Raw genomic sequence first — 12,017 nt, 5'->3', positions numbered from 1 at the left:
ACGTGCCGGGTGACAGCATAGCCCTTCATCTGCAGGAACTTTAGCAGCTCCTGGGCCTTCTCTCGGTCTCGTGCCTTCTCCTTGGCTGTGAGTGTGTCGTAGGGGACCAGCAGAGGGTGGGTCCCGCCCCCTGGAGCAGCAAAGACCAGAAATCAGAGGACTCGGGAGACCCAGGCCACTCTCACTGAAGTGGTTCTTGCAGCTGAGGGCATGCATAATTATAGCAATAAAAACAGAGGTAAGAATAGCCAAAACATGGTTTTCAGATGATCGTCATATCCTCGCCACAATCCTATGGTAGTAGATGCTGTTATTATTGGGGCGGGGGGAGGGGCAGGGTGAAAGCAACTGTTCGAAGTCACATAACTCTAATCTAGACCCTATGACTCTGGAGCCTATGACTAGGGGACTTTGGTGAAGAGGGATCTGTGCGGGGATGGGATGGGCGCCCTCACCCTTGGCCTCCAGCTCCTGTTTCTTCTTCCGCCCCCACGTGTTGTGGTAATTTTCGGCCAGCTGTTCTGCCATGGCCTGGGAGTGGATGAAAGAGTCAGGGCCCAGACTCAGAAGATGTCCTCCCCAGCCCCGACAATCACCTCCATGCCGCTAGATAAAAGATCAGGAGTCTCACCTGCAGTTCCCGGGACAGGGTAACTCCGCTGAGGTCGGGGGGCTGGGGGTTGTAGCCTTCTCGCGGATCATAAGTCTGGGAGGACGAAGGAGAGATGGGAGGGCTTGATGGGCTAGCAGGAAGCCGGGGCCCCAACATAGTTTACCCCCTCCACCTGGCCCTAGACCCTGGCTCTGCACCCTCTCCTTAAGGCCCCGTCTCTAAGCCAAGCCCTCCTCTCCTCTGCCCTTTGCGGTTCTTCAGACCCAGGCCCACTCCTCTCCCAGGTCCCTCAGTCTTGTCCAGCACCCGGCTCCCGGCCTCCCGGATTCTGCGGACCTCACCTCCCTCGCTTCGCCCTTCTCCTCTCTCAACCCCACCTCCTGCCTGGCCCCGCCCCCTACTGGCCCCGCCCCTTATTCTAGCCACTCACCACCCCCATGACCCCGCCCCCGCTCCCCGCCTCCACCTGGGCACTTTGGGATATCTTCCGCGTTTTCTTCTTCTCGGTCTTTTCCTCCTCACCCTCCCTGGCCTTCTCTATCGTCCATTCCCAGGCAATCATGGCCTTCAAGGACTCCTTGATGGGCCAGCGGTAAATCTCTTTGTCCTGGGGTGGACAGAAAGGCGGGCAGTTGGTGGGATGGGACTGGAGGGGGGTGGCGGTAGGAGCCTTACTGGCTGGCCTCCGGGGTCCTAAGAAGGGGAAAGCCTCCACCACGTGGCTAGGAGGAAGTGGTCCAGCTTAGATTTGAACCCAGGTCTCTTACCTGCTTTGTAACAGTGCCTCCCAAAGAAACTCTCATCCCATTTTACACATGAGACTCCGAGAAATTAAGATGATGGTCAAGGAATCAAACCCGGTCTCTCTAACTCTTTCTAAGAGAAGGAACACGAGAAGTCCGGGGTCTAGGCGAGGCAAAGTCCAGGGATGAGGGGCCCTAACGTGCAGTCCCAGCTAGATCTGAACTGATGAAGCAGCCTCCCTCCTCCCTGAACGCCCAAATTTGGAGGTTACATTTTGGACCCCTGGCATTGGGCCCCAAGACTTGCTCACCTTCTCTGAAAACGTCTTATAGGGCCTCAGCATGGGATGGGTCTTCAATTCCTCATCTATGTTCTCCCCATAGGACCAGTTGTTCTGGATCTGGAGGTGCAGAGGGGACAGGGAGGGGCAGCGCTACTACGGAGCTGAGGGTGGGGGCAGGATGAGGGGTAGACAGCAGCCTGGGGGACTCCTGGGGGAGTCCCTGGAGGGGCTGAGGGCTCCAGGGGAGGTTTGGGGTCTCAGGAAGAGTTAGGGGTCTCAGGGAAATCTGGGGCCTCAGGGAAGACCTGGGTCTGGGGGAAAGCTGGGGTCTTGAGAAAGGCCGGCAGGAATGGGGGTTGCTGGGGAGGGGAGCACCCTGGTGCCAACCTTGTCGAAGGCCCACTTCTCATGCGTGTACTCCGCAAACTTGTTAATGAAGGAGTCCAGCTTCTCTGGGATGATCACACTATTAGGGGGGATAGGGTGGGCAGATGTTGGGGCTGGCCCCTCCTTCCATGTCTGAAACCTTCTCCTTCCCGCAGCCCCCAATCCCCACCCCACTCCTGCCCCCAGGCCTCACTTGAGGGTCTCCACAGGCCGAGGATCGAAGTTGCCTTCAGCGTCCACCGTGGCCTTTTTCTCCGTCTTGGATGAGTATGAGGCATCCACGTAATCGGGGGGCAGGGCCCCTGCGATGGCGCACAGACAAGGCATAGCCATGCGGTAGAGCTCTGCATCATACTTCTGGGGACACCAGGGGTGGGGAGTGTGGTCACTGCAGGCCTGGCTGGGCCTTCAAATCTTGGAGCCCTAGGACCTCAAACTCACCCCTCCAACAATCAACCCTCCTCCCTGGGCCACCACACATCAATTATGATCTCTCTCCCTGAAACCCAAACCTCAGCCCACCTGGACCCTCAAAACCACCCCTATATCACCCCTCTCTAAGCTCCCAAACTAGAGACCCAACCCCTCTCCCATTACAACCAGACCAGACACCCAACTCATAGATTCTTCTGGATCCAAACCTGCATGATTGGGGGCTCCCTCTCTGAACCCCAAGTTTGGGAATTTCATTCGGGATCCCCCAACTTTGGGCCCCAAACCCTCCAAACAGGCTCCTTTCAGCCCCTCCTCCACCACGTGCCCAGACCTTATGGGCCAGCGAGTCAAAGATGCCCCAGAAGAGTTTACGAGTGAGGTGCAGCTCTTCCTCGGAGGTGACCCCGAAGTTAGCCCAGCCCGTGGGGAGACAGTAGTACTTCCAGCAGCGCTCATAGTGGTTGGTGAGGAGCTGGGTGGAAGCAAGAGGGGGACACACAGATGAGAGGCACGTGGTAGGTGGCAGGCAAAAGAAAGCCCGAAGAGGCCAGGGGTGCCAGGGCCTTTAAATTATGAAGGCGATATGGATTATGCAAATGATGCTAATGAGGGAAAATGGTATGCTTCTTGGGGAGTGGTCTGGGACCATTTACTATGCAAATTTAGCCATCCAATTTAGAGTCAGGATGGCTATTCAACCAGAGCTGCGTTTGTCTGGTGTTGCTTCACACAAACAAGTGTGCTAATATTAATTCATAGGTAGGGTTGTGTGCAAAGAGCAAATGGACATATGGACGGAGTGATCTGTGCTCCCAAGAATGGCCATGGCAAACAAATATAGGCAGAACCTCATGCAAATATATGGTAATTGGGAAGAGGGCCTCATATCCACTACACAAATTTGAAACGGGCTGATTTAGATGTACTATGTATAACAGTCAAGATATCTGAGTTGGAGGTATCTCCTTATGCAAACCAGCAGGCAAATTAAAAAAAAAAAATTATAGGAGACACCGTGCAAATATTCAGAATAGTTGGGGTGCTATTTATTCAAATCAATGCACTCATTTGAAAAGAGTAAGGCTGGTGGTCTGGGCATGCAAATAAGCATGCTAATTAGGGAAAGCAGTGTACTCCATGCAAATCTGTGTGAATTTAGGTGAGGCCTGGCTCACTGTTAGGTAAATCAAGCGCCAATGAGGGGGCGGTAAAGGCACCCATGACGCCAAGTGACCGTCCTGGAAATCCTGGTATGCCATGAGAAGGCCAGAGAAGTTGCCGTGGGGACGCTGCCCTCACATTTTGCAGGCTAACTGGGCTGCGCGGCGCGGGACACGCAGCCCGGAGGCCCGAGGGCCCCGCACGCTGAAGAGGGCCCGCCCTCACCTTGAGCGGCATCTTGGCGAACGCGTTCAGGATGGGCACGTCGAACACCAGGCGCCGCAGCAGGTGCTGCAACATCGACGGGCGGATGTACCTGCGGGGACACGCACCGGGCGGCGGGGTCTCACCCCCAGGCCGGCCGCACCCCTCCCTCCCCGCCGCCCCGCCCGCGCGCCCCCCGGCCCCCCCCCCAACCTGCAGAGCGACATGAGACAGTCCTCGATGACGTCGCGCTGCGCCTTGGTGAGCGAGCGGCCGCGGGACAGGCGGTACACCGTGTGCAGCATGGAGTCCACCATGATGGCGCGGTGCTCGGTCCCCGCGAAGAGCGGCGCGCACTTGGTGATGAGCGGCAGCACGGCCAGGCACAGGTAGCGGTTCAGCGCCAGCGCCATCTCCGTGGTGCTGAAAGTGGCCTGGGGCGCAGAGCGGCGGCGTCAGCACTGCTTGGCGCTCCGCTCCCCGGGTGGCCCTGGCTTCGGATCTCCCCCCCGCCCCCACCCGGCAAGACTGCCCACCGTCGTGGCTATTATTACTTTGAACTATGCAAAATTTCAAACATACAGAAGTCGAGGAACCAATGAATGAACGCTCGTTATCCAGAGTAGACTGTTCAGCAGATATCGTTCTGCCTACGTATTTCCTCTCCAAACTCACCTTTTTTTCCTGTCATATTTTTATACAGCTCCAGCCATACACCGCTTTACCCAGAGATATTTAAATATGTATCTCTATTCAGACAGGTGCTTCTGTTTCACATCCCAGGCCGCCATTTTCACACCCAGCAGAATTAACAAGCGCGCAAAATTCATGATCAGCTTGCTCCAATTGTCTCAAAAATTGCTTTACATTTAGCTGGGATTGTTTGGATCTGGGCACCCGGAAGCCCCCCATATTGTATGTGTCTGGCTTCTGGGTCTCAGGTCTTTTCATCTGTAATGACCTCCTTTCCTATTTTTTTTTTAAGATTTTATTTATTTATTTGACAGAGACACAGCGAGAGAGGGAACACAAGCAGGGGGAGTGGGAGAGGGAGAAGCAGGCCTCCCACCAAGCAGGGAGCCCGATGCGGGGCTCGATCCCAGGACCCTGGGATCATGACCTGAGCCGAAGGCAGATGCCTAACGACTGAGCCACTCAGGTGCCCCCTCCTATTCTTTTTAATGCTATTTATTTGCTGGAAAAACTGGATCATTTATCCAGTGGCGTTTCCTGTATCTTGGTTTTGACTGGTCATGTCCTGGTGGTGCACTTTAACTTGTGCCTCTGCCCTCAGTCTTTCCTTCCGTCTTTCCTTCCTTCTTTCCTCCCTTCCTTTCTGTTTTTTTCTTTTTTAAAGATTTTTTTTTATTTTTACATAATCTCTACACCCAGCGCGGGGCTCGAACTCACAACCCCGAGATCAAAAGTCTCACGCTCCACATAAAGAGCCAGCCAGGCACCCCTGCCCCTCAGTATTTCTGATACACTGGTAGTTACAGAGTCAAGTTGCAGTGTTCCCTTTCCCAGCCAACAGTTATTTCTCCCATCTTAAGAAGAGTCTTCTCTCAGCCAAGGTCACCTGTCCAGCATATCATCATTCCTCTGCCTCCTCTGTCACCAGCTTGTGTAAAGAATTGTTGACACCTGCTGTCTCCAATACGTCACCTGCCAGACCCTCGTAAACCCCCTCCAGTAAGGCTCTTCCCCGACCGCCTCACTGAAAGTGCTCAGCAAGCTCATCAGTGACCTCCATTTGGCCACACCAGCGGTCAAGTCTGTCCTCATCTTGCTGGGCTGTGTCCCCTCCTATAATTTAACTGTGTTACTATTATATATCTATATAACTATTATCGTTGCTGTTGTGCGCAGGTCTGTTTCCTTGGGGCTGAGCCATCATCAAGAATGATTATTTCTTAAATAAGAAAGATGAGATGTTGGAGAGTTCCACCCACCCTCGCCCAGAACTCAGAGTTTATCTCGGTTTTTGTTTTCTATCTTGCCGGGGATTGGGGGGGGGGGGTAGGATTAGGATATGTACACAAGCCCAGACAAACAGAAGCACGGCCGCTATGGCCGTGCCCCATCTTGCGTCCTCTCTGGGGGCAGGGAGGGTGGCTACACGGGGCTCACCGTGTCCAGTGAAGCGGCTGCCCGCATGTCAGGCAGGAACCCCACGTCCAGCACATGCAGCAAGAAGTCTTGGTTCTCAATGCCGTACACTCGGTCCAGGAAGAGCACCATGGATGCCTTGTGGTCCGGCACGAAGGATGCCGACATCTTCGGCTGTACCAGAGCCCCATCTGTGGGCCAGGAGGGCGGGGCGGGGGGGGTGGTCAGAGATGCCCTTCAGACCCATCTACTCCCTCCGCAGCATCCCTCCCTTGCTGAGGCCTGCCCCCTCCGCACCTTTGCCCAGGGTGGGGATCTGCAGTGGGAGGCTGATGATGCCCACAAGATCATCCAGGGGCACGAGGGAGCGCAGGATGGCGCGGATCCGCAGGGCCTCTCCCTTGCCGGCTTGGATTAGCTGGAAGAGGGAGGTGGGCACATCATCCAGCGCCCTGTGGCCCATGTGCTCCTTACTCCATCCATCCCTTCCTGACCCACTGACAGGTAGAGAGGGACTCCTCGTGGGGCAAACTCTAGAATTCCCAGCCCTGACTCCTCTGCCCGTGCTTCTCTACTGTGGCCCTGACCACCTCTAGACCTCATTGCTTGGTCTCCCCCACTGGTCTGGGAGCTCCGTGAGAGCCGGGCCTGGGGCTGTCTTGATCACTGGTGTGTCTGTCCCCAGGACTGCCTCCCCTAAGGCCACCCACAGAGCGAGAGCTCAGTCAATGTTGTCCAATGCCTGACTGAAGAGGTTCAACATTGGCCCTGCATGCCACTCCCTGTCCCTGGACGTCTAGGTCTCACGTGCATCTCCGGGGCACAGCGTCCTAGCAGGTCGATCAAGGCAGCGTAGAAGGACATGATGGCGTGTCCCAGGTGCACCCGGTTCTCCTCCGGGGGCTCCTCCCCGAAACTGCAGGGCAAGGTGGGCAGTGTTGGGGAGGCAGCAAGGGGCACCCAGGAGGTGGGCCCGTTCCGCTGAGGAGGAGGCGGGAGACTCACTGCTCACGCCGCCGGTCCCTGCGGACGCCTGGGCCGTCGCGCGCTGGGTCCTCCGAGATGCGAATGGCCTCTTCGATGGCGGCCAGCAGCCCCGAGCCCCCCTCACCCCGCAGGGCGGGCCCGAAGCACTCGGGCTTGCGGATGAGCAGCCGCACCACCACGTTGGCGTTCTCCTCCACGCTCTCACCTGGTGGCCCCAGCGGGGTCAGAAGGCCTCATGAGCCACTGCCGAGGGCCCCCCCCCCACGGCCCCTGCAGCCCAGGACCCAGCACCTCGAGGGCTAACGTCAGGCCCCCACTGGCCCACGCATCCTGCCGGCCCCGCCCACCCGGGGAAACCCCTGCCCATGCTCGGCCAGGGGCTCCGGGTGTGGCCTGCACCCCAGGGAGGCTTTGATCAGTGCCCCCAGACCCCTGCCCTGCCACCGCCAACTCCTGACTCACCATTGACGAAGACAGCGAAGCGCAAAAAGTCCAGGTAGCGCTCACCACCACACGGGTTCCAGCCGATGTCTGGGTACCCTTTGGCCAGGAGCATGGGGCAGCTCTGAAGGCCACAACCCGCCAGATAGGACACCACCTGCGGGTGGAGGGGGGCTCAGCCAGAGGCCAGACCCACACCGTTTCCTCCCCAAGGCTCACACGTCCCTGCCCATCCCTGGAGCTCTGCAACCAGATTCATTTCTGGATCTCAGCAAACAATCATCCTCCTCCTCCACCCTCATCTCCCACCTGGACCATCCCAGCGGCCTCCTTCCCGGGCTCCCTGCTCCCCTGGTCTATCCCACCCAACACACACAGGGAAGTGTCCCTTCCTTCCCTGCTTGGAACCCTCCTGTGGCACCACCTCACTTAGGGTAAGACCCAGAGCCCTCTCAGTGGCCCACTAAGACCCTCTGCACAATCTTCCCTGTCACCTCCCTGCCCTCACTTCCCACCACTAACCCCTTACTCCCTTTGCTCCAACCATTCTGGTCTCTTTGCTGTTCCTCAAACTCATGAGGTTCACTTCTGTCTCAGGGCCTTTGCTGTTCCCCTGCCTGGAACGCTCTTCGCCTGATGTCCATATGGCCCCTCTCGTCCTTCAGAGCTTTACCTGAATGTCACTTTCTCAGTGAGGCATTCTCTGATCACACTTGTCTAAACTTGGACACCCTCCTGACACTTGATGTTTCTCTCCCCCGCTCACTTTTTTCATTCTTAACACTCGTCACTAGCTCATACACGATGTATTTCACTTATTCATCTTGTCTATTATCCATCTTCCCAACTGGAATGTCAGCTTCGTGAGGACAAGGACTTTTGCTTTTCTCTATCACTGTCACACCCCTACCGCCTCAAACAGGTCCTGGCACGTAGTAGGTACTCGGGAAATAGTTGTTGAATGAGTAATACTACAACAGCAGATAACTCTTATTGCGTGCTTACTGTTTTATAAATGCTTTCATGGATTAACTCATTTTATCCTGAGGATAACGCTATTCTATTATGTTCATTCTACAGACGAGGAGACAGAGGCCCAGAGAATTTAAGTCACTTGTCCAAGGCCTCACAGCAAGAGAGCAAGGGGAGTTAGCCTAAGTTGCTGAACTCCAGAGCCCATGACCTAAGTCGCCACCCACAGAAGTGGGGGGCACAGAGGGCCAAGAAGTGTGCCAAGGTCATGCAGCTGCGGGAGGGTGAAGCGTGGATTTGCACTCGGGCCCATGAATGAGGGACTAGGTCCTGCTCTTCCCCTGCAAATGATTCCCCTTCTGGTTCAATCCTGGGCCATCCTATAGAGTGGGTCCCAAATTAGCAAGTGCCCCAAGGGGCCACGTAGGGGCCAGGCCTCCTCCTTCCACACCTTCTCCAGGTCCTGCTCTTGCAATGCCAAGGCCAGCTCGTTGTTGTCGATGACGGAGGCAGCTGCCACATCCAGAGGCGTGGAGCCCTGCATGCCTGTGAGGGCAAGGGGCAGGGAGAATGTCTTCAGAGGTATATAGTTGATGGTCTCACTGCTGTGTGTCTCACCTCCTCTCTGAAGCCCTCTGCGACCAGCCCTTTTACAGCCTAGGTCAGGTGCCTCCTCTGGCCTGACCACTGTGGGCTGTCACTGTCTGTCTCCCACGCTGCACCGTGAGCCCTGTAAGGGACAGGGCTGGGGCTGGCAGGGTATCCCCAGCCCTGCTCATCACAGGGCTATAGCTTAGGGGTAGGTTGAGAGTGAGTGTTTGTTGAATGACTGAATGAGTGAGCCAGCAGAGATGAATGCTTGGATGGACCGCCAAGAGTGGGCCATGGGGGACAGCCCCCCAGCCTGGGCTCAGGGGTTCTCACCCAGGCCAATGCCACTGTTCTCCAGCAGGTAGCTCAGGTGGTCGAACATGGAGCGTTGGTTCTGTCGGCTGATGCGACAGAAGTAGCAGAGAAAGCGGCAGCAGCTTGTCACCATCTTGGGGAAGCGGATCTCCTGGGCAGGCAGAGTGGGCCGGTGGTCAGTGCCTGCCCCCCCCATGGCTCCCTACCCTGAGCTCCTCAGCCCACACAGGCCCCTTACCTTGGATTCGCCACCCCCCCCGAGGACATTAACCATGACCTCCATGACCGTCTCGTGCATGCCCAGGGCGCGCATCAGGTTCGGGTGTTGGTAGAAGACCTTGTTGTTCATGATGTTCCTGTGAAGAGGTAGAGTACACAGGGTCGCCAGGGGCCAGGTGGAGCCCAAGTCCAGGGAGAGCCCCTGGGCCCTTGGGAGAGCTGTCACCACCACTGAGATAATAGTCAACATGTACTGAGCTCTTCCTTCATGCCTGGCACCATCGCCCTTTACAGGTTTGGGCTCATTCAATCTTTATGTCCACTCTGGAAGGCAGGAACTGTAATTATCCCTATTTCACAGAAAAGGGAACTGACGCATGGATCCAAGGTGGGCTCCCTTAGGGCAGAGATCCTTACCATGTTGCACGTTGTATTCCCCAAGTGCCTAGAAAGGGCCTGGCACAGAGTAGGTGCTCAGTGAATGCTTGCTGAGTGAATGAATGAGGCACTCGACACTGAGTGAGTGCTCAATACTATCATTACCATTATCAATAGCATGAGCTATGAGGGAGGCATGGCTCTTCTCCAGTTTAGAGATGAACACTGAAGCTCAAAGAGGGTAAATCCTGTGCCAAGAGTTGTAGGTGAGTAAGAGCTGTTACCCCGGGCGATGGATGGAAGAAGGGAGGGGAGGGGACATTAGCCAGGGAGATGGGATAGCTCCTGGGAGAAGTATATCACCCCAAGGATGGGGCAGGAGTGGAGGAAGTGGATGAAGGAGACATTATTGCATCCAGGGGACATGAGCCAGGGGGACAAGCTGGAGCTGGGAGGGCCCCCCTCCTTCCTGGGGGATGTGCGAAATCCAGGGAGGGGGCAGGGCCTCACCCAATGCTCTGGATCATGAGGTTTTCCTCCTGGGGACCCATCTGCACGATAAGCAGGGACCGGATCTGGCCGAGGCACTCAAGCAGGCTCATGGTGTCCTCCATGGATAACGGTGAGATGGTGTATGCCCGGGGCAGGGCACGCAGCAGCTCCCCAAGCCCGTCATACTGCCGGTGCAGGAGGCTGAACATGGCCCGTACGAGCTCGGGGCTCTGCACAAAGTCCTCTTGAGCCCAACGCACCACTGTGTGGGACACCAACTCCTGCAATGACTCTGGGAAGGGGACATAAGCATCAGAACACCGCCAGCTTGGGGCCTTGAGCCCGAACAATGCAGAAAGGGCCCCTCTTTGCAGAGGGCTTTTCAGTTACTAACCTCCCCAACGCTCCTTTTGCCAGGAGTGGGCAGATTCTGGAAGAATTTTTTTTTTTTTATTGCCCTAAGATCTTCCCTGTTCTCTTCACCCTAATACCCAGACAGCAAGGGCCCCCTCAAGGTTTCAAGAGGAAAAAGAAATTTTATCACTTCAAAATACCAGAGTACATTATAAGCACCTTTGAAATATATAATTCACCTCTGAAGGCACAAGTCATAATTCCACTTGTTCTGTAAAAATACTGCTGATTTTTCATCAAGAGAGACAACAGACACAAAGAAAACCTGTGGCCTGCGGTATCATTTGGAAATGATATCAAAATGAACTGTTTTATTTTCCCTGGACATCTCCCTGGGACTCATCTCTCCTACATCCAGCGTCCATTTCTCTCTCTGTCTCTCTTTCTCTCCCAACCCTTCTCCTTCCCAGGATTTCTGGGAGAAAGCACAGATGTCTCACGTGTCTCAGGGTTAAGAGAAACCTCCATGGACTGGCACCGAATGATGGTGTCAATTCATGACCTTCCAGTGCTACGCAATCTGGCCCTGTCCCTTCTGACCTCATCTCCTGCCCCTCTCCCTTTGCTCACTCTGCTCCATCCACATTGGCCTCTAAACACACCAAGCATGTTCCTGCCTCAGGGTCTTTGCACTGGTTATTCCTTTTGTACCAATTATCTTCCCCAGATCTTTGCGTACCTCACTCCCCCACTCTGACCCCTCCCATCTTTACCCCTTCTCTCTTCTATCACTCAGCTTTATTTTTCTCCTTAGCACCCATGGCCACCTGACATTATGGAATATGTATATGTGTATCTGTTATAATATTATAAACTCCTGGAAGGTGGAGATTTTGACTCTTTCCCCCTACAGTATTTCCCAGCCCTGCCAACAGTGCCTGGCCCAGAGCTGGCCCAATAACCACTTCTTGAATGTTGTAGAATAAACCCTGTACCAACATCAAGGACTCTGTCATTGTTGGATGGAGCTAAAATATATTTTGCATAATGGGCGCCTGGGTGGCTCAGTTGGTTAAGCGACTGCCTTCGGCTCAGGTCATGATCCTGGAGTCCCGGGATCGAGTCCCGCATCGGGCTCCCTGCTCGGCAGGGAGTCTGCTTCTCCCTCTGACCCTCCTCCCTCTCATGCTCTCTGTCTCTCATTCTCTCTGTCTCAAATAAATAAATAAAAATCTTAAAAAAAATAAAAAATAAAAAATAAATAAAATATATTTTGCATAATGGCCCATTGGCCCAATATTTATCATAACTGCTTTTCTAATCCCTCAGCAT

The 12,017-nt window shown here is 55.1% G+C and overlaps 1 protein-coding gene across 9 annotated transcripts in view; it reads right to left on the bottom strand.

The window, feature by feature from the left end:
- Nucleotides 1–12,017, bottom strand: part of RYR1 (ryanodine receptor 1) — a 108,429-nt gene that overhangs the window by 55,441 nt on the left and 40,971 nt on the right. For all 9 annotated transcript variants that reach the window (XM_081806846.1, XM_081806839.1, XM_081806840.1 and 6 more), the window contains exons 39-57: nucleotides 10,350–10,623; nucleotides 9,481–9,598; nucleotides 9,261–9,393; nucleotides 8,788–8,882; nucleotides 7,386–7,521; nucleotides 6,942–7,128; nucleotides 6,744–6,852; nucleotides 6,234–6,354; nucleotides 5,958–6,127; nucleotides 4,041–4,261; nucleotides 3,849–3,939; nucleotides 2,794–2,934; nucleotides 2,221–2,384; nucleotides 2,028–2,106; nucleotides 1,668–1,757; nucleotides 1,080–1,220; nucleotides 632–706; nucleotides 456–531; nucleotides 7–130 (exon numbers count right to left, since the gene is read on the bottom strand). In XM_081806846.1, coding sequence (XP_081662972.1) covers nucleotides 7–130; nucleotides 456–531; nucleotides 632–706; nucleotides 1,080–1,220; nucleotides 1,668–1,757; nucleotides 2,028–2,106; nucleotides 2,221–2,384; nucleotides 2,794–2,934; nucleotides 3,849–3,939; nucleotides 4,041–4,261; nucleotides 5,958–6,127; nucleotides 6,234–6,354; nucleotides 6,744–6,852; nucleotides 6,942–7,128; nucleotides 7,386–7,521; nucleotides 8,788–8,882; nucleotides 9,261–9,393; nucleotides 9,481–9,598; nucleotides 10,350–10,623 — 2,545 coding nt within the window. The remainder of the gene's footprint in view (nucleotides 1–6; nucleotides 131–455; nucleotides 532–631; nucleotides 707–1,079; nucleotides 1,221–1,667; nucleotides 1,758–2,027; nucleotides 2,107–2,220; nucleotides 2,385–2,793; nucleotides 2,935–3,848; nucleotides 3,940–4,040; nucleotides 4,262–5,957; nucleotides 6,128–6,233; nucleotides 6,355–6,743; nucleotides 6,853–6,941; nucleotides 7,129–7,385; nucleotides 7,522–8,787; nucleotides 8,883–9,260; nucleotides 9,394–9,480; nucleotides 9,599–10,349; nucleotides 10,624–12,017) is intronic.

Source organism: Leptonychotes weddellii, chromosome 16 (genome assembly GCF_054177405.1).
Source record: "Leptonychotes weddellii isolate Sample4059 chromosome 16, ASM5417740v2, whole genome shotgun sequence".
NCBI lineage: Eukaryota > Metazoa > Chordata > Mammalia > Carnivora > Phocidae > Leptonychotes > Leptonychotes weddellii.
This window is presented reverse-complemented; position numbering and strand designations above follow the sequence as displayed.